Source organism: Chrysoperla carnea, chromosome 5 (assembly GCF_905475395.1).
Source record: "Chrysoperla carnea chromosome 5, inChrCarn1.1, whole genome shotgun sequence".
Classification (NCBI taxonomy): domain Eukaryota; kingdom Metazoa; phylum Arthropoda; class Insecta; order Neuroptera; family Chrysopidae; genus Chrysoperla; species Chrysoperla carnea.
This window is the reverse complement of record NC_058341.1, coordinates 7,748,007-7,774,843: the sequence shown is the minus strand read 5'-3', so window position 1 is coordinate 7,774,843 and position 26,837 is coordinate 7,748,007. Positions and strand designations below refer to the sequence as shown.

Here is a 26,837-nt window from a genome sequence, read left to right as displayed (position 1 = left end):
AATTAATAGTTAGTTCAGCATGTTTGACACTACCGTCGAAATTAATGTTAGTTCAACGGATTTATCATAGATGGCACCTAGATGTTATTTTGTTTTTGTAATCACTTAATTGACTGAAATAGTGAAATGATTTTTAAAATTAATACTTTATTTTGTTATGTTTTCCTTGCTACAAATTATCTAATTGATTTTTCTATCTTTCTTTTGAAATAAATAAATACTTGATTTATCAGCTAATGTCGGTAAAACTGTTTCAATATTTGTCTTATTACTAGTTTTTCAATTAGTCAAACTGACAGTTGTTGTGTTTATTATTTAATTAATTAATTAATCATATTATAAAAAAGTTTAATGTTTATATTATTAAAATTTACTTTGTATTCCTTAAAATGGTTGAAGTAGCATCGCCCCGTCAATAAATGTAGGTCATGTAGGTTTGTATTGAGCCAAATTAATTAATTTTGTATTAAATTTTTTGAACAGGGCTTAAAAAAGTACATGAACACATTACTTACCAGGTAGTTTAGAGTTCATGGATTACATTGCATGTTTACTTCCTCTTTCTGTTCTCTTTTTTTTATCCCGAAAAATGATTTTATACTGTATAAAATAACCATTATTCATTCACATTTATTTTAGGTGAAATATGTACAAATATATATAATAAAATATCGTTTTTATCAATTTTTCTGGTTTAATTATTATTATTCAATATTATACCTACCTTTATCCTTTATCCTTTACATCGATTTCAGGAATATTAAACAGAACCTACATTTTTAATAAAATATTACTACCATTATTCATGTATAGGTAAGTTTAAAAATAAATGCTAAATTTAAGAAAACAGGTTTATTAAATAAAGGTGAGTGTAAAAGGTATTTATATTCAAATATTGACTAATATAACATGTCAAAGGTAGAGTAGTGGCTAGCACAGTCGCCTTTGGTTAGCGAGTCCATCGGTTCGTATCTATCAATATCCGAAATAAGTTTATTAAAATTATTAAGCCGAGATAATGTCATTTTTTTAGATAATTGTTATGATAAAGAGGCATATTTTATGTTATTTTAATTCCCACCCTCTGACAGAAGAGTGATTTATGACATAAGTAGAAAGGTGGGGCTAAAAAAATTGATTTTTTTTGTGAAATAACATATTCTCCTATTACAAAATTTTATAAAATTTCATTTAATTAAATTTTTTTAGCAGTTACAAAACAAGCAAAATAAGAATTTTTTTAATATTTTGTAATAGGCGAATATGTTTTATGTATAAAAAAATGGGATAAAATATATAACATATTCTCCTATTACCAAATTTAAAATTTTTAGCCTAAACGCGACTTTTTTATTTTAGAACTACAAATTTTAATATTTTGTAATAGGAGAATATGAGTGAAGTTAACTATATGACATGTTCTCCTATTAAAACGTTTCAAATTTTAACATAACAAGCTATTTTATACAAATTTTTTAACATTTTGTAATAGGAGAATATGAGGGAGGTTAGCTATAGGACATGTTCTCCTATTAGAAAGATTCAAATTTTAGCGAAACAAGCTATTTTATACAAATTTTTTAACATTATGTAATAGGAGAATATGATTTTAAAGAGTGTCAGAATAGTGATTTATGACATCTGACGTTATTAATAACAAAATAGCGAGGTTAAATAAATAATTAAAACTATAAAAAGAGTGGAAAATTTTTAACATAAAGAAAAATTCATTTAATCTAAAAGTAAAAATGTTATTCCCACCTAGGTACGAACCATCATACCTTTGTTTCACAAGCAACTGCTATACCCACACAGCCACCCGCTCTACATAGAATTGTACAATTAACTTAATACTTACCTTTACTAAATAATTAATTAATTAATAATTTTGTTCTGAAAGGAAAAATGGGATAGATAAAAATCAAACAAAATTTAAAATATATAACGATTTTAATTTATTTATATTAATTTTTATTAATTTAGAAAAAATGACAAAAGTTGTTATCCCGAAAATTGATTTTATATTGTTTAAAATAATCATTATTATACATGCATTTTTTTTATTTTAGGTGAAATATGTATAAAATATATATAATAAAATATAATTTTTATCAATATTTCTGATTTAATTATTAATATTCAATATTATACCTACCTTTATCTTTTATCTTTTTCATTGATTTCAGGAATATTAAACAGAACCTGCATGACATGTTTTTAAAGATTGAATGATTTATGATAATTTAAATTCCCACCCCCTGACAGAATAGTAATTTATGACATATGTATAACTGACGTTATTTATAACAAGAGGGTGGGGTTAAATAAATAAATAAAACAAAAAATTTGAACAAGTTTAATATAAAAGTAAAGTTTTAACTCCACCAGGATACGAACTGACATACCTAGGTTTCATAGTCAAGTGCTGTAACCACTCAGCTACTCGGATTATGTATAAACATATAATTTATAATCATATAACTTAATACTTACTTTTATTAAATAATAAATTAATTGATAAGTTTGTTCTGAAAGAAAAAATAGAATAGAAAATTTAAAAAACAAAAACATTTAAAATATATAACGTTTTTTATTTATTTATGGCAAAAAAAAGGACTTTTTCATAAAACAAAATTACAGACATTTTTCTTCTTTTCTTATTATAGTTTTTATATAATAATAATAATATTAATAAAGGGTATACCAAGATTAACGTCTGATTCGAACATCTTGCGTTAATTTTGGGACGCTCCTTTATAAAACACAATATATACTTTCTTAGAGAGAATATAATACAAAGGTGATATAATATAAGACATAAATTTTAAAATATAAATCTACATAATGATATCAATAAACCCGCACTTATCATTTAAACATTGATGATGACATATAGACAACGCAAGCACGTACAAAAAAATAGTAAAAGCGTCTGCAATTGAATAAATGAAAACAATAAATAATTAATTTCTGTGAAATATTTATAATCCAACAATTGCTAATAATAAACGAACAATCAATAATTCCTTAAAATACATTGATTAAGAAAGTAAAAAGTGGAAATCAATAGTATGGGGATCTAACTTAATGACAAATAATTGTTTAATAAATAATAAATAAAATACGATCGAACAAATTTACTACTTGAACATCCAAATAAATCTACCTATTGGAAATAAATGTTGCTCGAGTCAATCTAATCTACTGAGTGAAACAGGCACTGCCATCTCTATTTATTTCTTCAAACTAATGCTGTGTTGCTTTTATTGCGAACAGAGACAGACAGAGACTATATCACTAAATTTATATATTCTCTTCTTTACCGATATATTGTCTGTTATGAATGTATGCCAGATGCATTACTTGTCAGAATAATATTTTGACATAACAATAATAATAATAAATTTTGAGTTTTTGTTTTTTTTCTTAAATAGTTTTTCTATGTAAGAAAACTTTATGAATGTCGGATCTTGTATCTCTATGCGTATTACGAGTCGAAATCAATGGTGACGAAACTACATCAGAAAATCGTAATCAATTTAATTATTATGACATAGACAAAACAAAAAAGTGTTGTGAAAATTTCATTGTGCAATTTTATTGTTTAATTTAGAATCAGAAGGAGCAATGGCGTCAGCTGAACCAGACGTGATGCGTAGTCAACGTGCTCGACGTGATATTACTGTCGAAACATTTCCAAGTCGTTTAGAAACACCTCGTGACGATTGGGGATTATTACCACCACATTCTCGTGAATTGTGCCAACCAATTAACGATAACAATGTTTCATCATCCCCAGACGCTAATTCATCAGAGATTGGATTTTTTTCTGGAAATCCATTTGTGGAATTAACAAAAGGAATTTTACATCTCTACAAAGAAGAGTAAGATTTTAATCTAATCTTCCATTCCTATGCTGTTACTAATTATGTTTTTGGTATTAGTGTCCTAAGTTCTGGTTCAGATGCCGTGTCTTTATGTTTAATTGGAGTTCCAGCTTCGATGACTTGCAATGATTTACTAACATTCATAGCACCATGTCATGCTGAAATATCTCACGTACGAATTGTACGTGATTCAACTCCGAATCAGTATATGGCATTGTTAACATTTCGTAGTCATGTTTCGGCAAAAGAATTTTATTTAACATACAATGGAGCGCCGTTTAATTCTATTGAACCGGATTTTATTTGTCGTGCTGTATGGGTATCGCGTGTTGAATGGGCAACCGATGGGGATCCTCCACCAGGTCATACAGAATTACCAACTTGTCCAGTATGCTTAGGTATGTAATTATTTTCGAGTTGAACTATTTGCTAAATAAATTCCAAGCACCCTGTAGATTAGTTTCACCAGAGTAAATAAATTTTCAGAACGAATGGATGAGAGTGTTGACGGAGTATTAACAATTCTCTGCAATCATGCATTCCATGCTTCCTGTCTCCTAAAATGGGGTGATGCTACTTGTCCTGTTTGTCGTTGTGTACAATCCCCGGAATTTGCTGAAACTAGTGAATGTATGCAATGTGGACGTCGAGGTGCTGGAGGTAATACCAATCCTTTGCAACAAACAACAGATTCTTTATGGATATGTTTGGTTTGTGGTCATGTAGGCTGTGGTCGATATCAGGGTGGTAAGAGAAATGAAAAAAGATTTTTAGTCGGAATAATTCGTACAAGTTTTGGTTGTAAGTGGAAATAATGCCTTTTGATAATTGAGAATTATTCCAGTATCGAGACGAATAAAAAAAGGTGCTTATTCTTCGAGCTATGGACACGAAAAATGGGGCGCCTTTAATGCCTTGGGTACAAAGAAACGCATTATTTCCGTCTACATCCAAACCTGTTTGAATCACTCTTTCGTAGCCATAATAAATAAATACGTATTTTTTATTCCACTAGGTCATGCTGCATCACATTATCGTGCATCTGGTCATTGTTATGCCTTACAATTAGGCTCGAATCGTGTTTGGGACTATAATGGTGATAATTTTGTCCATAGATTATTACAAAATAAAGGTGATGGAAAATTAGTAGCGGCTGGTGGTCCCGGAGAAGGTCAACAGGTTGCTGAAGAGAAAGTTGATGCTGTACAATTGGAGTTTACATATTTATTAACATCACAATTGGATACACAGCGTCAATATTTCGAGGAGAAACTTGTTAGGTACGATGAAAGATCCATGGCGGTCGAAATTATTCTAATAAGTATTGTTCCATCCAAATTTTAGATTGGAAAGTCAAACGATAGCTGAAACTGAAGTATTACGACAGAAATTATCACAATCGAATCAATTGAATTATGAATTAGAAAATAAAGTTGTGGCTTTAACAAAAGAAAAAACTGGTCTAGAAAAGAAAGTTAATCAGCTGACACAAAGGTACGTTTAATATTTTTAGTCCATTTTTTGATGGCTTTATTGAAAAGCCAGTTGTTCGGATGTTAAGGGGGAGAGCATCAAGTGAGACAAGGATAGAGGGGAGAAAATCAAGAGGAGACAAGGAAGAATTGAGTAGTTTATAAAGTTAAGGAATTTGCAGCGAAATGGGCGAGGTCTCCATGTTGTTCCAATGTATATTAATCGAGCTCGTCTTTTTTTGTTTGCAGATTAAATACAACTCAAGCAGAATTAAATGAAGAACGTCAACTTGGCAAAGCATTACGTAATAATCAAGCACAATGGCAAGCACGTTTACAAGCAACTGAAGATAAATTAAAACAATTAAAATTATTAAAACAAAATGAAATCGCTGAATTAAAAGATCAATTACGTGATGTTATGTTTTACATAAATGCCCAACAAGCGATTGATAAATCAGTTGATAAAGATGAAATATTAGAGGGAACTGTAACAGTTGGTGATGCACCATCATCTCCACCAACATCTGGCGATGGTAATGGTAATACAACAAATAATAATAAACAAAAATCATCAAAAAATCGACGAAAACGTTGAAAATATACAAAATATAACTTATTTAAATTTTGTAACATCAATTTAATATGTTTTGTAGAAGTTTGTCCCTCTTCTCACCCTGAAATTCACATTTTACATGCAAACCACTCCCCTGTCCCCACTTTTCAGTAGAGATGATTATATTTTGTGAACTCACATCGTGAGAATATTAATTTTAAGCAAATTTATGTTGTTTTATGCGATGTTGTTTGTTTCTTGTAATAAAGATGATTCTTTGAATAAAGATTTTTTTAAAGTTAATGAAGCTACTTTTATTCAACCACTTCCCCTTTCTCATTGCACTTTCGTAAATAATGATCCATAAATAAATGGAATTTCTACCATGTTTGTTTACTTAACAAACGCAGAACTTCAAAAATTTTTTCAAACACAGAACTTCAAAAGAGGCGAGAATTGCTTTGATGAATGTATCCATATATATTCTAATTTAAGAACGATTGCTCGAGCCGGAGAACTGACCCGAACAACCAACGTATTTTTAATACTACGGGCGTAAAATTTCTTAATCCGCCTCTGCGTACAGCATTATGATTATAAACCCTTATTAACGGCCCCGAGGTAGCCCTTATATAAGGGTTTGTAATAAAAAATTGATTATTTTTATTTAAAAAAAATTTATTAAAAAAATGAATATTCTATCTCATATTAAACAGTCAAAAACGAATTTTATTCTATAAAATTTAAAAAAAAAACAAACACTTTTTTATATTCTAAAAATGAACACAAATTTTTATTAAGGTTATTCGAAAAATTTCGCCCATTGAAATCACTACTTTTAGGTATCACGAAACAAATATTTCGTGGTTTCTTTTGAAGCAATATGCAACGATTGCCGGTTTTTTTTTGCAAAACTTTCATGATTTCTTTAGCTAATACGTTTCTTAAAAACGTAAATTTTTTCCTGTCTGAAATATTTTAAGCAATATTTCATTTTTATTTGTGTAAAAATTACACAATCTATAAAATTTCATAGAATACCTACAAACTTATTAAACTTATTTTAACTCAGTTCAGCACATTAATTTTTGGTAAATCGGAAACAATTTTTTATTATTTTTTTATATCACTGTTAAATAAAGTAGAATATTATAACGATTATGGTATTTTAATGATGGAAAGAAATAATAATTGTGGATAGAAGTAAAACTAAATTAATTTTCAATATTGATCCATTATTTCCATCATCGGTTTTAGTATCCACATCTGTTGGAATTTCATTTGAATCTTCAGCGGGTGGTGATTCAGCTAGCACAATATTTACCGTTCGTAACATTGGAAAACCTTTTTCGAGAGTAGCTACTTCCTCATTTTTACAATCACCATGGAAATCATCCGTATCAATTGACCAAATCATAACACCGGCTAAGCGATATTTTAAGGCCACTCTGAAATTTTAAGATTTGAAATTATTTATTTCTTTAGTCATCGTTTTTTATTATCCATTTCATCTAGAATGGAACATTTGTTCGAAACTATGTAGAAATACTTGCCTCACTTTTTCTGCAATCGATTTGGGATTGTCGTATGCAATTAACTTAGTTTCATGTACAGCAAATGGCGTAGCACTTAATTTATCCCAATGAATTGTCCACTTTTCTGTATTGTTTTGTAACTCCAGACAAATCTAAAAGAAAAATTAGATTAAAATTTTATATCGAAACTTGTTTAATATTCATTTGTGCTCCGATTATTCGAATTTTCATATATAGTCCGGAATAATAAGCCCTGAACCAGAAAATGAACTGAGTTTTATATTTTTTGGAACCTGTTTACCCTAAATAATCTATAGATACGAAAATCTGGTTGATTTTGTGTTTGAACGCGAGGTTTCTGCTAAAATTCTCTGCAAAGTAATCATTACTTGATTATATCTCATATATGAGATATAATCAAGTGAGATATAAGTAAGTATACTTACTTCATTATATCCCATAAATCCATTTTCACGAGTGAATGGTCCCTGGAAACCAGTTGTTGAAGGAGTCCCCAATGATTCAATATTTGGAGTATCTAAATTAAATGTTCGCCCATAAAATGCTAAACCCAAAACAACTTTTTCTCTGGGTGCACCCAATTTCAAGAAATATTTTATACTATATTCTACATTTAAATCATCATCGCTGTACAATGGTGCATTTGGCCCAGTTTTTCCATCCCAAAGACCGTGATAATCATAATTCATGATGTGTAAATAATCCAAATATTTTGAGACACCACGAACATCGTACGCTTGATCAACTGTTTTTGGATTTGGATTAAATGCAGCTGTTAATAGTAGATTATATTTTTGAAATGCTGTATGAAGTTCCTAAATATTGGTAAGCGTGAATTAGAAAAACATTTCCTTATCAAATCTTTATTATGATATACTTTACTTTAACTAGTGAAACAAAATTCTGTTTATCTTCAGGGATTCCACCACGTTGTGTGGGGAATTCCCAATCCAAATCCAAACCATCGAAATTATACTTCCTGGGGAAAAAACAGAAGTTTAAATTTTTGATTTTTCTTTCATTTTTAAACTTGCTGACATCATCCTTTCAATGGACAATACCAAGTTCTTATGAAAAACGTATTTCCTTTTTATTTCGTAAAGTATTTCCATTTCCTTTCTGATTTTGTTTTTATTAAATACAGTTTAAATTGATCACTAAATTATTACGAAGATGATATCGATAATCATGTAGCTAGTGTACTTATGCACAAACTTCACGTGAATGTCATACATATTGCCTATATTGTCTAAGAAATGACACATAAAGCAGATTCACGGTTTTTTTTTAAATAATAATGAATCGTCGTATTTTAAATGAAAATCATTTTCAATAACAATTTTGCCCAAAAATTACGAAATATCATGTCCATTTTAATGAAAAATCTACTTATTCTAAGAAAATAAGTAATCATTTCCTTGGATTTTGAATTTACGATCTCTGGGGCCGAATTTAGATAGTGGTAGAAATTTAAATATAGGTTGTTGATTATTATAATATCAATTAATTGTGGTAAGTTATATTTAATTAATTGCTTAAAACAAAGTTTACGTAAAAAATTGCCATTTTTTCGTAAACGTCACTGTTTACCCTTGTGAGCGCAAATTAGGACAAAATGTCCATTTTCTTCAAAACTATAAAAGATAGGTAGTTGAAAATTTGCAGGTAGCTTCAACTAATGGTCTTGTGAAATATTCTCGAAAAACAAAAAATATTTCTAGAAAATACTTTCAATAATTTTTAAATATTCGAAAACCAAATAAATTTTGTTGGTTTTTTAAACTCTTCTAATTTATAAAAAAATAATGCAAGCACTGATATTTAACACTTTCTATACAGAACATTTCCACAATTAAGTCAGTCAATTGTTTGTTTTCACTTGCCTAAAATAATTTTGGCTCAAAATTACGCTAATGAGATTTGATTTAATGTGCAATCAGGCTCTAGTAAGTTTTAAGAGGTGGCACGAGAATTTTTTATGACTACGTCCCTTATTCGTAAATGAATTATTCGTAAATAAACTGTTCATAGGAAGTTTTGTTGATATCAGACAGTTTAATTGTTGCATATTTCATTATTTCATGGTGTCTATAGATTAATTGTTGAATAAAACAATCAAAAAATTGCCAAACATTTATTAAATTGCAAAATTCGTTAAGTTTTCGATACCTTCTTAGGGTGGTGTCGAGGCATCCAAGTACCACTATAAGGCTACCATTGTTGTAATGGCAACAATTAAGTTAAAAATTTTTACTAAAAGTTCAAAAAAAACAAATAAAACTTACTTCAAAAAACTTACAGCACTACTAACAAAACTACTCCGTCTTGATGTACTATTTGCTAATTTTGAATAATTTTCCGATCCTTCATTCCAACCGCCAATTGCCAAACTCACTTTAATATGTGGATGTGTTTGTTTAATTTTAATAATACGTCCAAATCCATCTTTACCATAATTATCAGCTAAATCTTGCCATGGATCTAACGATTTAATGCTATTCGTTGCAACATCTAAACCGGCAAATGAATATATTAAATGTGTACACAAATTTGGATCAATATTTTCGATTTGAAATGATCCACGCAATGGTCGATAAACAGACCATGAACCAATATAACATGCTACAATTTTATCCTTATTTTTTGTATTTTCTGGATGAATTGTACCACTAAATACAACATATGTTGAACTAATTGTTAAAAATATTATTAAATTTAAAATTAATGCCATTTTTGTTTTTGGAAGATCACAGATTTAAAATTGTATATTAAAAAACATTTAAAAAACACTGTATTTTTGTTTAAAAAACACTTTTCACTAAAAAACTTCTCTATATTTGTCTTTATTTACAGTTATAAAATTATGAAGAGATTGCGAACTGTTATAGACCTTCTACCGTTTCAATATTCTCACCTGAAAACCATTCTTTTTTATGAGAGTATAAATCAGAAATGAAGATACCTTCTTCAATAATAAAACAGAATTAAGTTCTCTCGATGTACGTACATTATTCGCAAATTAGTAAAAGTATTATGGATAATTTTTAAAAATTTGTTAATGATAATTCTTTAATGAGTTTTTAATGTTATCGAAATTAATACCAGGGGAATGATTCAATTTTATATTTTGATAAACATTTGGAAATGAGTAAAGTATTATCTTTACGTTACACTGTTTGTTTTATCAAACTAGCAGGTCCGTTTTAGTGCAAAATTACAAATTTGTGATATACAGAGTGTACCATTTTTGTGAGAAAAAGAGAGAGCAGATATAAGTACAAATACATATATATCAGCACTCTCTCTTGTTCGGTGCCATTTTGGTTTGAACGATCTATATTATCGTATTTTCCTTCAGAAAATGAATAATGTGATAGCTTCGTTTTCAATGCCAAACTGATTCGTTTTAGTTTTATTTTAGAAATATATTATCGTGTTTTATATAAAAACCAATATGTAAGCAGATTATATTAAAAAAAAAAACAAACATCAAACATTTTTTCGAAAATTAAGTAGTTTCGGTAAATGCGATAATAGAGATGGGAAAATTTCCAACAAATTTTGTTATTTTTATTAACATTATCTTTTTTGATCCAAAAATGTACTTTTATCCATTGTCAAATTTTTACATTCAATTATTTTGCATTATTCATCTATTTTAATGTACAAAAAAATATTTCGAACAAAAGACGTTAATTTTTGTATAAGTTTGAGATGAATTTTAAATGGCCATGAAGGTCAGAGTGAGAGAAATGTCCCTCTTGAGCCAACCATTTTTTGTTTGATATATTTAATAACATGGGTATTCTAATATGAATTATACTTTATGTATATTAAAAGAGAATGTAAAATGCTATTGTGCATAGTTGGAAGAATATTAAAAAAACTGGTATTTCTTTTGGAATATTTTAAAAGATATCGTTTCTCTTTCTGGCTTTGAATAAATTTATACACTTTCACCTCTATATACAAATTTACAAGGTAACATTGAATAACGGAAATGAATCATTTAATCAGTGATTGCCTACAGCTCTCCAAAAAGCGCTGTATTTCGATCATCTTAGAATGGTAGAAAAAAGCTTTTAATAGAAATGATTCAAAGAGATCTCCCTCTGCTTTTAGCAGAAACTAAAATATAGGAAATAATAATCCTAATAAAAAAATTAACTTATTTAATTGAAAAATGACTAGACTCCGCACAAATTCGAAGTACAAAACATTACAGATAGAAATTTGCATATACTTATTCTGCTCAATCCATTCGGTTTATACCAAAAAATGTTAGTTTTCTTATAAGGAATGACTTTCCTAATTTAAAATTCCTGTAGTTCTTATCAATTTTGAATATGAGTTGGTTTATTTAAACGATATTGAAGGTCAAGGTCTGATCAAGGCTACAATCTTTATTTCACTAGTTATAATTTCTAAGGTCACACTGCGAAGAGATTCTCCTACTATTCGAAAACTCTGTGTACGCATATATAATAATGTACAACGAACACTGTATGTAAACAATCAAATTTTCATTTTAAGTTTTTGATATCTAAAAAACTTAGTGAGTTTCATTTTATTTCGTCGATTTCTTTCAGAATAGACGTATTGTCAAATTTTATCTTTATAATTTATTAGTAAGAATTATATATCGATTTTTTGTTGATTTACATTTTGACATGTACAATATATGGATGTCGCGTGATTTTCCAACCAAATATTTAGTTAATTAATTAAATTATATTTGACATTATGAAGTAATGATTTTTTGTATTTGTATGAATATTAAGTAAAGAAGATTATAAAATGATTCAAATGATTACACAAATTTATATTATTTAGAAAACGCAATTTTTTCATCTTATCTAATTTATTATTCTAGCTAAAACTTCTGATTTTGTCTCTTTTGTTCTTCTTTTCTTATCTCCATTTCATACTAATAAGTGGGCTAGACTGTAATTATCTACTTTGTTAGTCATGATTAGTCAGTGGTAGGCTGCATATATGAGGAAAAGTCCCTCAAAAAACATTTCAGTGAGAAAAAAAAATTGTTTATCACTATCTATCATGTGTGGTGAGATGACCTTGTAGTGACTAACTCACTATTTACTAAATCAGGAAAGAGATCAAATTGGTTATTTGAAATTACCTGATTTTTTTCATGATAACAAAATTCCCTGACCGTTTTTGAGATATGAAAATTGGAATTTTTCCTATTCGAAAAATACAAATATTCATGCTTTCCTTGTATTTTGATGATTTATTCGATTTTTAAGAGGTACCCTTAAGAAAATTATTGACTTTTTATACTGTATGACGATTAAAATCCAAAACATTTGATTTTGCTATCCAAAAAATTGATTTTTTTATACTCTATGACGTCATTAAAATAAAAAAATCTGATTTTGCCCTATCACACCCAAATTTTATCCTACTTTAATAAATCAAGTATGTAATCCCATTAATTTTTCGCTCATAATTTAAAAAGGAATAATACAATAAAATACATTTTATTTTTACATTATTAATTCAATAATTCAAACTATTTAAATTAATTATTTTTAATTAATCCGAATCATCGTCATCGACAGCATTTTCCGCATCATTATCGGAATCATTATAATTACGTTTATGTAGATCCATATTTTTCTGTCGTGCAATAATTTCTTTAGCCGGCTGAAATAGACCACTTGTTTGTGTGTTGCATACAAAACATCGCATACTCTTCTTAAATTGATCCACTAAACATTGTTGACAAAAATAATGTTTACATCTGAAACAATGGCGGAATTAAATTTTTGAAAAGTGTCTTAATTAGGTTTTATAGTGTTAATAAACCACTATAGCACAAAAAAAGGGATTTTTTGTGTAAAAAAGGGATTAAGGCAAGGAGATCCGTTGTCTACACTGTTATTTAACTTAGTGCTTGAAGTCATAATCATGGAATGTGGATTGCAAACAAAAGGTACTGTTAACCACTTTAAGCATCAAACCGTAGCATATGCAGATGATTTAGCAGTTATCACCAGAAGTAAAGTCGAACTACAGTTAATGAAAGTAAAACAAAATATGTTAATTTACAAAACCATGATGGCGAAGCTGAAAGTGATCTAAACATTCAAACACCCAAGAAAACGTACTCCTTTCAAAGTGTTGCAGATTTTGAATACCTAGGTGTCTTAATTACAGCAAATGCGGATGAAGAGATGATGATTAATAATAGGCTTCAAAAAGGAAGCAAGGTCGTCAGTACCTTGAGAAGCATCTTGCTATCTCCAATGGTATCAAGATCGGTGAAGGCCCGGATTTACAAAACAATGATTAGGATTAATTTAATGAAATGCCATATAAAATGTAAGTAATTAATATCATACAGTATGTCAACAAATTTGACAAGCCCGTACTATGATGTCACGTCCGTATAAAAATTTGAATTTCCATTTTAGAAATTTTTAAATGCCCTCACTGAATTTGTAGTTTTATTAATTAATTTAAAGAAATTAAAAAGATATTAATTACTAAAATAATGGTTTATTTGAAATGTCCAGTCATTAAAAGTTACGGAAGAAAAATATTTGAACCAAATTTAAATTTCATGAATATTCCCTATTACTTACTTTGTCACAACGGGATCTCTGTAGGATTCACGACATATAAAACATTTAAACGGAATATCATCTTCATCCGAATCAATTTCATATTTCTTATCATCACCATCATCGGAATCATCTCCTTGACCACCACCTTCACGTTCTAATTGCCATCCAGCTTTATAATCGCTACGATCATGTAAAAATTTACAACTATCTGTTGAACAAAAAAAAACCATTTACCAAAAAAATTGTGTAAATCTTAGAACTATCAATATTTTACCTCCAAATCCACAAAATCCAGTTTCCTTATAATCTTTACAAATATCAGGTTGATAATCCCATCGTACCGTAGATCGAAGATGTGCTGGAGCACGTATTGGTCCTTTTCTTACCATACCAGAACTAGCATTTCCCGCAGCGGTATCTTTTTTCTTATAATATTGAGCATAGTTATTCATACCACGATATACTTTATCATCCTCTTTACCCTCCAATTCTGCATTGATTGCTTGACTTTTTTCGAATATGGCTTGAGCATCACGATCCGTTTCAGTCTCAATTTCTAGCGTAGCGGTTGCACCTTGATCTGATGGCCCACTAATTTCAGCAACACGTTTCGATTTGTAACTAACAGTAACAACATCTTCATCACTTGAATCATCACTACTTTTTTTCGGTTTTTCAATACCTTCGTTACGTTTTGTTTTTAGAGTACCCTGTATGTTTGGATTTGCTTTCTTTTTTCTTGATTCCGGTTTAATTACAGCCGATTCCTGTTCACTTTCGGCGCTATTATCTACAAGATTTCAAATAGTAAGGATTTTGATTTCAAAATTGAATTTTTGTTTGAGAGAATAATTTGTTACCTTCCGAAGAACTTCTTGCTCGTTTTCGTGTTATTTTATTTTTAATTTGTCGTTTTTTAAAAGTAAAACTACTTGTTTCAGCCATTATTTATATTTTTTCTAATAACATGCCACTATTTTTAAATATTTTGACATTTATCACTCTTGCGCGATAAAACTGAAATTTACCTACGGACCTTTTTAGCATTCAGTACCTGATAAATAGGACATTTATACAGGTTATTGTAAAAACATGATGAACAGCACAAATTTTCAATAAAACTTTGATTATTGAGTGCAGAGGGCTAAAAATAAGCTCACATTCGTCACCGGAAAAAGATGAGGTTTTTAAAATAACAAATAACTAGATTTAAAACATTTTTCTGCAAACTTAAATAACTTCGGCGAAAATTAGCGCAACGGAGACCAGTAGCTTTTAGACCTTTCTATTTAGTTTTAATGTAACATCATAAAAACCAAAAATATTTGTAGGAAAATCTAATATTAGCAGGTTAAGCGAAGAACATTCAATAAAATTTACCCAAAAATTTATGTACAATGAAATTTATTGCACAAGTGGCCGTGTTTACGGTAATTAAGAGCCAAGTATTACACTGAATTTCGAAAATCGACAAATATCTGGCGAGTAATATTCCGACGAACATCATTTTACTAAGGACAATAGGGACAAATAATTAAGTTTATACTTTTTTAAAGTAATAAATTGTTAGTTTTAAAGTTGGAAAATATTTTTACATATTGGGCAACCTCTATCCTAGTCGAAATACTCATCACAAAAAATCAGTGTGTCACTTTGCCCTTAGTTATTCTAAATACAATCATTATACATAAATATAAATATCATCAAACATTAAATGAAAAGTTTAAAACCGAATAAAAAAATATTTCGCATATGCATCTTATTGACAATTCACTTCTTCAACTTTAACGTCATCAACTTTGTTATGGACTTTAACATCTTTTGTAACAGTTTTTGGCGAATCGCTTTTACTTGTTATAGTCCAATCTAATATTTTTAGAAATTCCTCTTCGGTAATATTTAATAGTTTGCTTGCTTCAAGATGTAACTAAAAAATTTTTATTGGTATCAGAATTATTGTTTAAAGTAAATTTATTTTAATAAAATACTTTTTGCCGTTTTAAATTATCAATTAATAAAGATTGCTTTTTGACAGCATTGGATAAATCTGCTTTTTGATTTTCCAAGCGTTTATTTTTTATCCGTAACTCTTGTAATTCTTTGCCATTACTTTCTCGAGCTTCCTAAACATACAAAAAATCATTAGATATAGTCAGATTTGATAACTAGTATAATACAAACCTTAAGTTCCATTTTATTCTCTTTTATATTATACTTTAAGCGTTCAATTTCTTCTAAAGCTCGATTTAATCGAACTTCACTTGAAGATGTCATCGATCCTTGTGATCTAAGATCTTTTTTTAAGCCATCGATTTCTTTACGCAAACAATGATTTTCAGTTTCTTTTAATTGTAATCGTTGCTGTAACATTGTTAAATGATCGTCATTTTTACCAATTGCATCGTTTGCTGTTTGTAATTGTTGTAATAACTTTGTACGCTCATCTTCTAAATTTTTATTTTCAATTTGTAATTTTTTTACACTATCACTCTAAAAATTTAACAAATAATTATATATTTTTAAGATCGAATGAAACTCTTCAACAGATCCCTCCAATCTTTCCACATTCAAACTTTTAATTTGCGTAGAAACAGCAGATTTAAAAAAAAATCCTCCCCCTGCCTTCCCACGCTTCTGATTGGCGGATCTTCAAAAATAAAAGAGGACTTTTCGTCTTAGAATTTTATTATTTACATAATTCAACAAGGACGCCCGTTACTCCTGGGACACTCTGTATAATCATTCGTTAAATAGTTATCGAAGAACCTTAATTTGGCATCCCTTTAAATCATATCTTTACCTTGCGTTTAAATTCAATTTGTAACCGTTTAACTTCTTCTTGCATTTTCAACATTTTCATTTTAAGAAATTTAGCAATACCATTTAACGTCGTATTACGTTTATTATTTTCGGCTGAATTGGCAAAGTCAATATCTTCAAAGTTAGAATAATTATCCTCGGATAAAACTGCACATGAATCTTGTCGTTTTAAAGTCGTAGTTTTTGGACGATTTGTATGTCTTACTTCTTGACTTTTCTAGAAAAAAAATAACTCAAATTGAAAACAATTTTGATTTAAGACCTTTCCGGAGAGTTTCTTACAATTACGGTATCCACTTCATCAATTAATGCTTGAGTTTTAAGTTCAAGCTGTAAATTCATTTTATGAAATTCAGCTTCCTTATGATAAATGTTATCCATTTTCAAATTTTCTTTTGGAACTATTTTGCTTTGAATTTTAAAGATTTTTTTAAACCAAAACCGTTGTTAATTATTTTATGAGTGGTCGCCAACAGATTGTGTAAACAAGGGTAATTACATACCATGGTAACAAAATGTAATCGATGTATGATGTATGCAGCAAGCAAGCAACTCATCGATGAAGAATTATTTCATGCAAGACATTATTATTATTTTTATAGAAGGGTAGTATATAATGACGTCATTACACGAAAGGTGTAATGTTGGGTTATCAGTTTCAATCTATATTAAATAAAATTGAAGTACCTGTCGGTGATAGCATGAAAAAACTTTTATATTTTTACAATTTTTAACCCTTGAATTAAAAAGAGGGATGTTTAACTGCTATGTGTGTATCTGTCTGTGACATTGTAGCTCCTAAACAGATGAACCGATTTTGATTTTTTTTTTGTGTTGTTTGAAAGGTAACTTAATGGAGAGTCTTGTTAGCTATGTTTCAAGTACGAGTTTAGGATTCCGTACACGAAATATTTGTAAATTTCACTTGTTATCTGTTTGGTTTAGGATTAGATTTTGGAAACGGCTAATTTGATTTTAGTAAGACTTTCAGGTAAATGTTTTCTTTCTTACGCATTCTTAAGGCTACGTTTATTTGCATATTCGATCAGGCATTTATGGGAAGGTTCAGTGTTTTCTTTTTTTTCCATTTCTCACCCTCTCTCTTCTGTTTTGGAGAAGATTGGGAAGTATTTGTTTTGTTTAAAATACTGAAATTTGTGAGAAAACCGTGTGAATAACATCGAAAACTTCGTTTTCATTTTTCGGAGCGTTTACAATGTTTTTAACGCAAAACTTAAAAAATTTTGTCTTGAATTTGGATGCTCCATAGTTGAAAATCACTACACAATCAGCACTACCAATTTTCTAATTTTCTGTGCACACTTTTCGGTTCTCCTTATCTCAATCCTCTATGCTTAGACTACCATCCCGTCACACTTAGTAATAACCCTACCTCCATCTGTTTGTGTGACGTATTTTATGAATGGGGCCCAAAATCCTCGTTAATAAATAAAAGACTGGTATTTTTTTTACAACAAAGTAATATTTTTTTTTTTTTAATTTCAGAAATAATTATTTTTAAATATATATATATTTATAATTTGATGATTAATTCACAAATAAATCAATCATTCATAATAATAATAATAATAATAACTCTAAATATTCTTTTTTTTTGTCATTTTGTATTTTTAATCATTTTAATTAACTTTGTTTTTTGTGTATTTTTTATATTTATTTTGTTGTTTTTTTTTGTTGTTTCATGTATTTTGTAATAATAGTTAATAAACTTAATAATTATTTGACATATATACATCTTTTTTTATTTTTATTTTTAGTATAGTGATAACAGAGAAGCATCACGAGCTTTTATTTTATTAAATATTTCTAAACGTATGTGAAAACTTTCAGATATTTCCCTATTTTTTCCTTTATTTAGTTTATTTCAACGGGGAGAGTACGATAACTGTGGCAAAATTACATCTTACTTTCTTCCAAAAATTGCATTAAAAATTCACAAAAGCGTAGTTTTTACACCTTTAATATATGAAATATATATCAAGATATACTAAGTTTAGTCCCAAATTTATAACACTTAAAAATATTGATGCTACGAACAAAATTTTGGTATGGTATTTCATCACCTAATTAGCTCATTTTCGGTTGTCCGTCTGTCATCACGATAACTCAAAAACGAAAACAGATATCAAGTTGAAATTTTTATAGCGTGCCTAGGACGTAAAAAGTGAGTTCGAGTTCGTAAATGAGCAACATAGCTCAATTGGATCTTAGGTGCGTAGGACCCATTTTGTAAACTGTTAGAACATATACGAAATGCCAGAAAGTTTTCGCATACCGTTTAAAGTTATACTGTAATAAAATTCAACTCGAATTGAAAGTTCTATGATTTTTTTTATCACTATACTTCACAAATTACCCACCCAATAATAAAATTCATACACACATATATCATTTCTGTCTCTTTTTCTCATATAATAATTGAGATTTTCAATAAGTCAGATGCTGGACGTTTTCTTTTATGAAAGTTAGAAAAATGTGACCTGAAATGAAAACTTTTTATAGATTTTTTTAAACTTTTCTTATAAAAAAAAAAAAACATTAAACCAACAAATTAAATCTATTTTGTTTCAAAAAACAAATTACAAACGAATTCATTTCTGGTCATATTTCCCAACTTAAAAGCCGATATTCATCTTAGAAGTGATAAAACATTTATCATAAATGATTTCTAGAGTGTAATTTTCTTTCCAGCAAATGACCAATTAAAATTTTTAATGGAGAAAATAATTTTTTTTTTTAATTTTATTTAAATTTTATACAAATTAATTTTTACTTGTGAGTTTTCTCTTTTTTGTTTTTGTTTCAATTGACAATAAAAAACTAGAATCACTATTTAAAATTTTTTATTTATAATTTTAAAACGTCACTTTACTTTTTAAAAAAAATTTTCTCAAATTGTTTTTCTAAATGGAAAAATCCATTCCCAATTATACATATAAAATTAATATATATTCAATTTCTTTGTTCGGATAAAATACGTTTGTACTAAATCGAGATGATTAAACGATTAAAAGTATTTCTGAGAACTCGATATCCTAAAAAGAGGAAACAAATATAGTTCTCTAATTAGTAGTTGCATTAGTGCAGTAAATCTGTCAACGCTCACACAGTATAGCATACAGCACAGAAGTAAATTGTACAACGTTGTGGCTTGTACAATTCACTAAATATTTGTCAAAAACTAATTTTTGTTTATTGTTTTTTCGTAAACTAAAGAGTCAATTACATCCTATTTAGGCTCAAAGCATGCCTAATTTGTTTATTTTAAATATATCTAGTTATGAGTGCGAAGTTACTGCCTCCTGTAGCGAATTAATAACATTCAAAAATGTTTTCTAAATAAATTTCTACAACTTTGAAAATTTATAGCAATTAACAGAAACGGTCAACGTTTCTACAATTTTTTTTAATATAACTTTATGTCGTTAAAAAATATCTCTCTGCACAATTTCGTATAAAATTACTTGCAGTCTTATGTCGTTAGAAATACCTTCAGAAGGGCGTTTCATAAAATTTTCTATCTTTATGTGAAGTAAATTTTAAGAAAAAGAAGTTCTAGTGTGTTGAAATCAATTAAGACTTCAAAAAAAAAAACGAAAATCAGGATCATGTTTTACGAATAGCCGAGAGCTTTCATGAAGATGACCATTTTCGTGTGATGATGATTTCGTTAGGTACTCGTTTCTGTCATTTCTTAAACTAATACCGGATCAGTTTCGAAATCAAATTGACTTCTTGTTAAGAGAGAAAATCGAAAGTAAAAAACCGCAGTTCCATATTTCTGGCTTTAACCATTCTGGTTTAGTACAAACGTATGTGTTTAAAACAAATTTACAATTATAAATAGATTTTTATACTGATTTTATATTAGAAAATATTCTATTTTAATAATCGATATTAAAAACGTGGGGCATATTTTTGACTTTCGAAATGATTATTTAAAATTTTTACAGGGTGTGCCATCTTTTATACCGACATAAAAGACATTGAATAACTTTGACAAGCGATTGTTTTTGAAACAATTTAAACCATGAATCGCTTCACACGGAAACAACGGGCCGAAATAGTGACGCTGTACATTGAATATAATCGTTCGGTTGTGTTAACTCAACGTGAATATCGTTGAAAATGTCGTAGCCAACAGGTACCGCCTGACAACAGTATTCGTCATTTGGTGTCAAATTTTATTGAGCACGAGACAGTGGGAGTTTGTCAACGGTCAAGACGTTCCAATGAATTGATTGAAGCGGTTAGAGAGAGCGTTGCCGCCTACACACACAACAGTCGACAGTTGACCTGATTTATAAAAGAAAATTTGTGATTGTTTGGGCCAAAACGCAGCAAAAGGGTACATTTTGTTTTGGCCACTAAAGTCGGCCACTTGATTGATGTTGTATTCAAAAACTAGTGCAAGTAAGTTGTAAAGGACCAAATTGAATAAAAATATCTCACATAAAGAAATCGGTTGTTTTTTTCCCCAAAGTTATTCAAAAGATGGCGCGCCCGTTATATTAGTAAACTGCCTGCGAGTAATAATAATAGCAAGTTAACTAAATTCCTGTAAATCGTAGATATTTATTCCAATTTTTAAATGTGTATGTGTTTTTGGTCCAGCATTCGTAAATCGTGAATAAATTAAAAATTAAAATATTTCTTAAATCGATTAAACTAAAATTAAAAGTACCTGCTAACTGATTTTTTACAGGTGCAAAGATCAAAATATATCGTTCGTGATAGCGTGAAGTTCGTTCGCGTAGTTTCATTTCATGACCTCTCTGTACTCGCCATCATATTGTACAATAGACTGCTGAAGTGAAATTAATGCCCCACTTTTTGAAATCGATCAAGAAACGTGGAAAATGATAAAGATAAGTTCAAATTAATACTTATTTTATCGAATGAGAATCAAGAATGAACTTTTTTTTCTTCAAAGGCTTTTCATGTGTTACTTCATTATAACATAGTACAGGGTGTCACACGTCCTGTATACATATATATTTAAAAAAAATCTTTTTTTATTTTTTTTTGTTCAAAAATTGTATTTTTTTGTTTGTTTTTTTAGTAGTACTGTCCATTTGTTTTGTTTGTTTTTTTGTATTGTTTTGATTTGTTTATATAAAAATTGTTTGTTTGCACCATAAATTATTTTGATATCACTTGTAAATTTTAAAAACTGTTATTGCAGCATCCAAATCTAATTCAGCATCTGATTGTACAATGTTTGTTGATGTGTTTCTGTAGCCACTGCTACCACTGTTTGATCCACTTCCAGATTTTACACCATTTTTCGAATTGTAATGCGTACTAGAAAAAGAACAAATACTAAATTTTAACAATAATGGCCGTATTTTGTTGATATAGTGTTCTGACAATCTCCTACAAATTGCTGAAATCAATTTCAGCTTCAAGGTATAGTTCAGTCTAGTAAATAATCTTATACAGGGTGCCCGTGACTCGATGGGCATAGCTTAACAGCGTATTCTTTGCTCATCGTGTCATGGTACACCCCAGATCCCTTAAATCGTAGGGATTACGAAAATATTACTTAAAAAAAATCACTCACCTATTTTCATTAATGTCACTACCATATCTCGATTGATAAAGTGCTTTTGGTGGTTCTTCAACAATGACAGTTCCTTTTTCAGGAATTAAAGGCGTTGTGGTTACTTGTTGTGGCTTATAATCAGTGCCTGCTACACTACCAGCTGCACTTGTGTGATGTTGTGACGCAGATGATGACGATCCACGATGTTGTTGTTGCTGTTGTTGTTGTTCATTTAACAACAACAACGGTCCATTTTGAGTGTAAATTAAATTTGATGCATTCTCACCACCTCCTCCACCACCACCACCCATTTGTTGTGAAACAATTTCCACATGTGGAGCTGGCACTGATGGAGTTGCACGTTTCGCTACTGGTTGTTTTCGTCGATTGTAGCTTCGCGACGATGTATTCTGTTGTTGAAGTCCTATACTTGAATCAACAGCTGCTGTGTTATGTAAATGGTGATGGGATTGATGTGCTGGTGTTGCCGCCGATCCTGAAGATGATGGCATACCACTGATAACAGTACTGGTTCCGGTCGCCTGGTTAGCGGCAACAAAAACTAAACCGTTCGGTGTCATTAACGGTATTAAATTAATTGTTGGTGCATTCATTGAATTGTAATCAGAACTATTATCACCACCACCCGCTGACGACGATTCCGGTATAAATATTGCATCCGGTGCAATATTATGTTCCGTGGCTGCAGCACTTTGCATACTTTGTTGTTCCATAATCGGAGTCATGGTTACATCCGAGTTCCAATGTTGTTGTTGTTGTTGCTGTTGTTGGCCCGCATAATTTGCATTCGGTGTGATCACTTGTACGGTATTATGATCCTGTCGTAAATGTTGTTGCTCGGCGATTTGTTCAATCATTATATCCGCACTTGGTTCATGTTTCATGTAGATTTGTTGTTGTTGTGAGGGCATTACACCACCACCTGTTGTCGATTTCATTGGACTGTATGTAGATTTTGCACGTAATTTTGGTGTTTGATATTTTGGATATTGTGATATTGACATTGATTTTGATTGGAAATTATGTACGGTATCCGGTAAATATTTTGTTGTTTCCTGTTGTATGTGATGGTGATGTGAGGTATGATGATGCGGATGGTCGTAATATACCTTTAAAATAATTTTTGAATTTTATTACAATTTTTTATTCGACTACAAAGGCCCAAAAAGGAGGGATATGCCTTTAGCACTATTCAGTATATTTAAAATGAGGGGTAAATCATACAAATTGATAAAGGCATGAGGAAGATTTCGCGATGTGTCGCCTTAGGTCGATCGGTGAAATCAATTTTTAGGATTTTGAAAACTTTCTCCGGAATTATGCATTTAATCATCGAATAAATCCGATTTTTGGATCATAATAATCTAATATAATGAGTTTCACCCAAATTGGAGACGTAAAAACTCTCTCGAATAGATCACAAACAATTTTTGTTTCAAAATTTGAAAAAACTCAGCTTATAGAGTAATTATGACTCAAAAAACACAAAAACCAGGTTCATTTGGTTCAAAATCATGAAACAAGCAAATTTAATTGTAGAAAATCCGCTGTGTGTATAAGTGCTTCTTGTCACGTACACCACAACTTTACCTAGTATGTATTTAGCGTGAATAAACTTTATAGGCTCTCTACGAGTTTTCCATGCCTTTAAATGGGGTCGAGTTAGCACAGGGCTTCAAATTTTTTGGCCCTTGCTTTAACTCTGTGATCAAATTCGATTGAAAACAAGTCATGTCTTAATGATTTCGAGTTAGGAACTCGCTAAATGCACGCTTGTGTATGAACAGAACAACCCTAACGTCAAGTTTACGTGTTTTCGAAAAATTTCTTTTGATTAACTCTGTGATTCACTTCTTTGATCAACTCATATCACTTCCAAGGGCCTCTGTTCGCAAAGTTGTTGTGGCTATCACAGGACACTGGCTGGGCGGCAAGCATGCTGAACGCTTAGGCCTGGCAGTGTATCACGACTACTGCAGGAGCTGTCACAGTGATGACGAGGAGTAGACAATGTCTCATCTTCTCTGTCACTGCCCAGCTCTTGTCATGAGGAGATGGACTTACTTGAGCCAGCTTCTCTTAGACGACTCCAAATGGTTCATGGAGTAGTGGCCGAGGATGGGCCAACCCATTTACGGTATCACAACGGACTCTATGGTCTAATTGTGTCCCACCCCAGGACAACCACTCTAACCTAACATAAATATCAAACAATTTCCTTGTTTTGACTCAAACAAACAGTGAACATAAAAAGACCCCAAACTTTACATATGTTATCATCCCCAACCCATTTTTATCGCATAATTCTTAGAAACTTTTTAAGGGGACGCTTAAAAATTTATTTACCTTAGGGTCTTCTTTCTTAACAATATGATGAGACGGTGTATCCACATGATACAATACTTCATTCTTAATATACATATTACTACCCGGAACTGCTGATGGATCCACAGCTTCCAATCTTATTAACTCCGGTTTAGTGTCCATTTTAATCTTATGCATTAGTTTTATCTTATTCTATTGACAACAAAAATACAGCTTAAATAATAACACACTTAAATGTTCACCAACCCCCTACAAAAAAACATTAAGGTAGATTGTAAATATCTTCCAACAGGTGCCTGTCAAAATCAAAATTTTTTCTGGCAACGGGTGGTAGATTTCCATCAATATGAAACTTAGGGAATCACAAATATGTATTTTGCATTGAATAGTTTCAATTCAATAGAAATATATTACACAATGTACTAATTAAAATATTAATAAGTTTAAAATTATTAATTTTTTTACCTTTTTCTAATACACATAACCTTCAAAAAATATAAAATAAAGTGTTTTTCAATTATCAAGGTTAAATTTCTAAAAACAAACGTATTATTAAATGATTACACTTCTTTAATGAAAACATTACACTATTTTTTTTTTTTACAAATAATATTTTAACAAATGATTAATTATAATCTATTATAGATATTTTTATTGAATAATAATGAATCAAGAATTTTTTTTAATATGTCAATCACACACAAATATCATAATACAAAATATGACCACAAAAATAACGGGGAAATTTTTATTTTTCTTATGAAGTTTTCATTTCGTTTTTTTTTTTTTTTTCAATGCTGTGAAGTCAAATATGAAGTCAGATATAAATTGAACTGATTTACACATAATGATGGTTGTACGCATGACCGTAAATGAATTCATTTCCAAATATGATTTTTTTTGCCTATTCAAAACTTTATTTATTATTATTTTAATCGATTTAATATTATTCTATTGTTCTCCTTTTATTATTAATTATTATAAAACAATTTTTTATTATATATTGAAAATATTTTTGTTAATTATTATCTTAAAATTAAGAAATGAGAATGTTTTTGTAGGAAATGAAATGAAAATAAACAGATTTTGAAAAAACTTTTACTTTAAATTATGACAAAAATATATCTTATATTATTTAAAATAATAGGTACAGAATAATTAATAATATATATATTAATTAATATAATGAAATATTTATTAAAAAATACACATGAAATAAATTTTTCAACAAAAATATTTTGTAAAATAGAAACCTGTTATTTTGTTCAATGAATTCTCAATAGATGGCATTATATGTACAAAAAACAAAAACAATTGACAAAAATATGGAAAAATAAATTAAGCATTTTCAATTGTTTTTCTTAATCTGATTCATTTTTGTTTCCATGGAGGGAAATTTAAAATACGAATAAAGATTTTTCTCTTAACTTTTATTTTAAAAAAAACTTAAATGCCTACTTAATTTATTAACTATGTAGGAAAATTGTATATTAGATGGCATTGTATGCACACAAAAGAAAAACAATTGATAGAAATATGGAAAAATAAATAAATCATTTTCAATTTGTTTTTCTTAATCTGAATCTTTTTTGTTTCCATGATAGAAAATTAAAAATACGAATAAAGATTTTCTTCTTAACTTTTATTATAAAAAACTTAAATGCCTTATTAACTGTAGGAAAATTGTATATTATGTAATAAATATAAATGTAATAATACTATTTACATATCATTTAATAAAAAAGAAAAGATTTCATTTTTATTCAAATAACAAATAAAAGATATATCGTAAAAATAATATTTATTGAATTTATTATTTTGTAATAATACATTTTATTATAATGAGATACTGTCATACTTTATGTCAATGTTGAAAATGATAATAATGCTTCCTCCTTATTACCTGCCAAGAATAGTATTTTATTATTATATAAGAAATAATTTTGGGACAATGTAATAGATACAGGGCGATTTTCACTCTTTTAACAATTCATTTTATTAATTTTCTGTTTGATACAAATCTTGCGTTCGAAAATTAAGGTAT

General features: G+C 29.2%; 6 protein-coding genes across 6 annotated transcripts; 1 reads left to right on the top strand and 5 right to left on the bottom strand.

Annotated features, from left to right (window-relative positions):
• The first annotated feature begins 3,350 nt into the window (after nucleotides 1–3,350).
• On the top strand, nucleotides 3,351–6,218 carry LOC123299811 (BRCA1-associated protein). The gene is made up of 7 exons (XM_044882179.1): nucleotides 3,351–3,530; nucleotides 3,614–3,884; nucleotides 3,945–4,285; nucleotides 4,374–4,634; nucleotides 4,903–5,167; nucleotides 5,232–5,381; nucleotides 5,609–6,218. Exons 1-7 carry the CDS (start codon nucleotides 3,461–3,463, stop codon nucleotides 5,955–5,957), a joined length of 1,707 nt encoding a protein of 568 aa, XP_044738114.1. The 5' UTR covers nucleotides 3,351–3,460; the 3' UTR covers nucleotides 5,958–6,218.
• A 357-nt stretch (nucleotides 6,219–6,575) lies between these two features.
• On the bottom strand, nucleotides 6,576–10,207 carry LOC123299919 (probable chitinase 2). Its single transcript, XM_044882341.1, has 5 exons — nucleotides 9,757–10,207; nucleotides 8,354–8,450; nucleotides 7,897–8,286; nucleotides 7,469–7,602; nucleotides 6,576–7,363 (listed from the first exon to the last, which is right to left on the bottom strand). Exons 1-5 carry the CDS (start codon nucleotides 10,200–10,202, stop codon nucleotides 7,084–7,086), a joined length of 1,347 nt encoding a protein of 448 aa, XP_044738276.1. The 5' UTR covers nucleotides 10,203–10,207; the 3' UTR covers nucleotides 6,576–7,083.
• A 2,800-nt stretch (nucleotides 10,208–13,007) lies between these two features.
• LOC123300493 (E3 ubiquitin-protein ligase RNF113A) lies at nucleotides 13,008–15,006 on the bottom strand. Its single transcript, XM_044883076.1, has 4 exons — nucleotides 14,922–15,006; nucleotides 14,336–14,851; nucleotides 14,080–14,269; nucleotides 13,008–13,235 (listed from the first exon to the last, which is right to left on the bottom strand). The coding sequence occupies exons 1-4, from the start codon at nucleotides 15,004–15,006 to the stop codon at nucleotides 13,028–13,030; spliced, it is 999 nt and encodes a 332-aa protein (XP_044739011.1). The 3' UTR covers nucleotides 13,008–13,027.
• Nucleotides 15,007–15,820: 814 nt separating this feature from the next.
• Nucleotides 15,821–16,531, bottom strand: LOC123300412 (testis-expressed protein 9). Its single transcript, XM_044882984.1, has 3 exons — nucleotides 16,243–16,531; nucleotides 16,050–16,184; nucleotides 15,821–15,988 (listed from the first exon to the last, which is right to left on the bottom strand). Exons 1-3 carry the CDS (start codon nucleotides 16,429–16,431, stop codon nucleotides 15,821–15,823), a joined length of 492 nt encoding a protein of 163 aa, XP_044738919.1. The 5' UTR covers nucleotides 16,432–16,531.
• Nucleotides 16,532–16,747: 216 nt separating this feature from the next.
• Nucleotides 16,748–17,296, bottom strand: LOC123300405. Its single transcript, XM_044882976.1, has 3 exons — nucleotides 17,164–17,296; nucleotides 16,862–17,098; nucleotides 16,748–16,792 (listed from the first exon to the last, which is right to left on the bottom strand). Exons 1-3 carry the CDS (start codon nucleotides 17,260–17,262, stop codon nucleotides 16,748–16,750), a joined length of 381 nt encoding a protein of 126 aa, XP_044738911.1. The 5' UTR covers nucleotides 17,263–17,296.
• A 4,083-nt stretch (nucleotides 17,297–21,379) lies between these two features.
• On the bottom strand, nucleotides 21,380–25,316 carry LOC123300397 (AF4/FMR2 family member lilli-like). Its single transcript, XM_044882968.1, has 4 exons — nucleotides 25,259–25,316; nucleotides 24,815–25,042; nucleotides 22,466–23,577; nucleotides 21,380–22,206 (listed from the first exon to the last, which is right to left on the bottom strand). Exons 2-4 carry the CDS (start codon nucleotides 24,968–24,970, stop codon nucleotides 22,056–22,058), a joined length of 1,419 nt encoding a protein of 472 aa, XP_044738903.1. The 5' UTR covers nucleotides 24,971–25,042; nucleotides 25,259–25,316; the 3' UTR covers nucleotides 21,380–22,055.
• Between the last annotated feature and the right edge of the window lie 1,521 nt (nucleotides 25,317–26,837).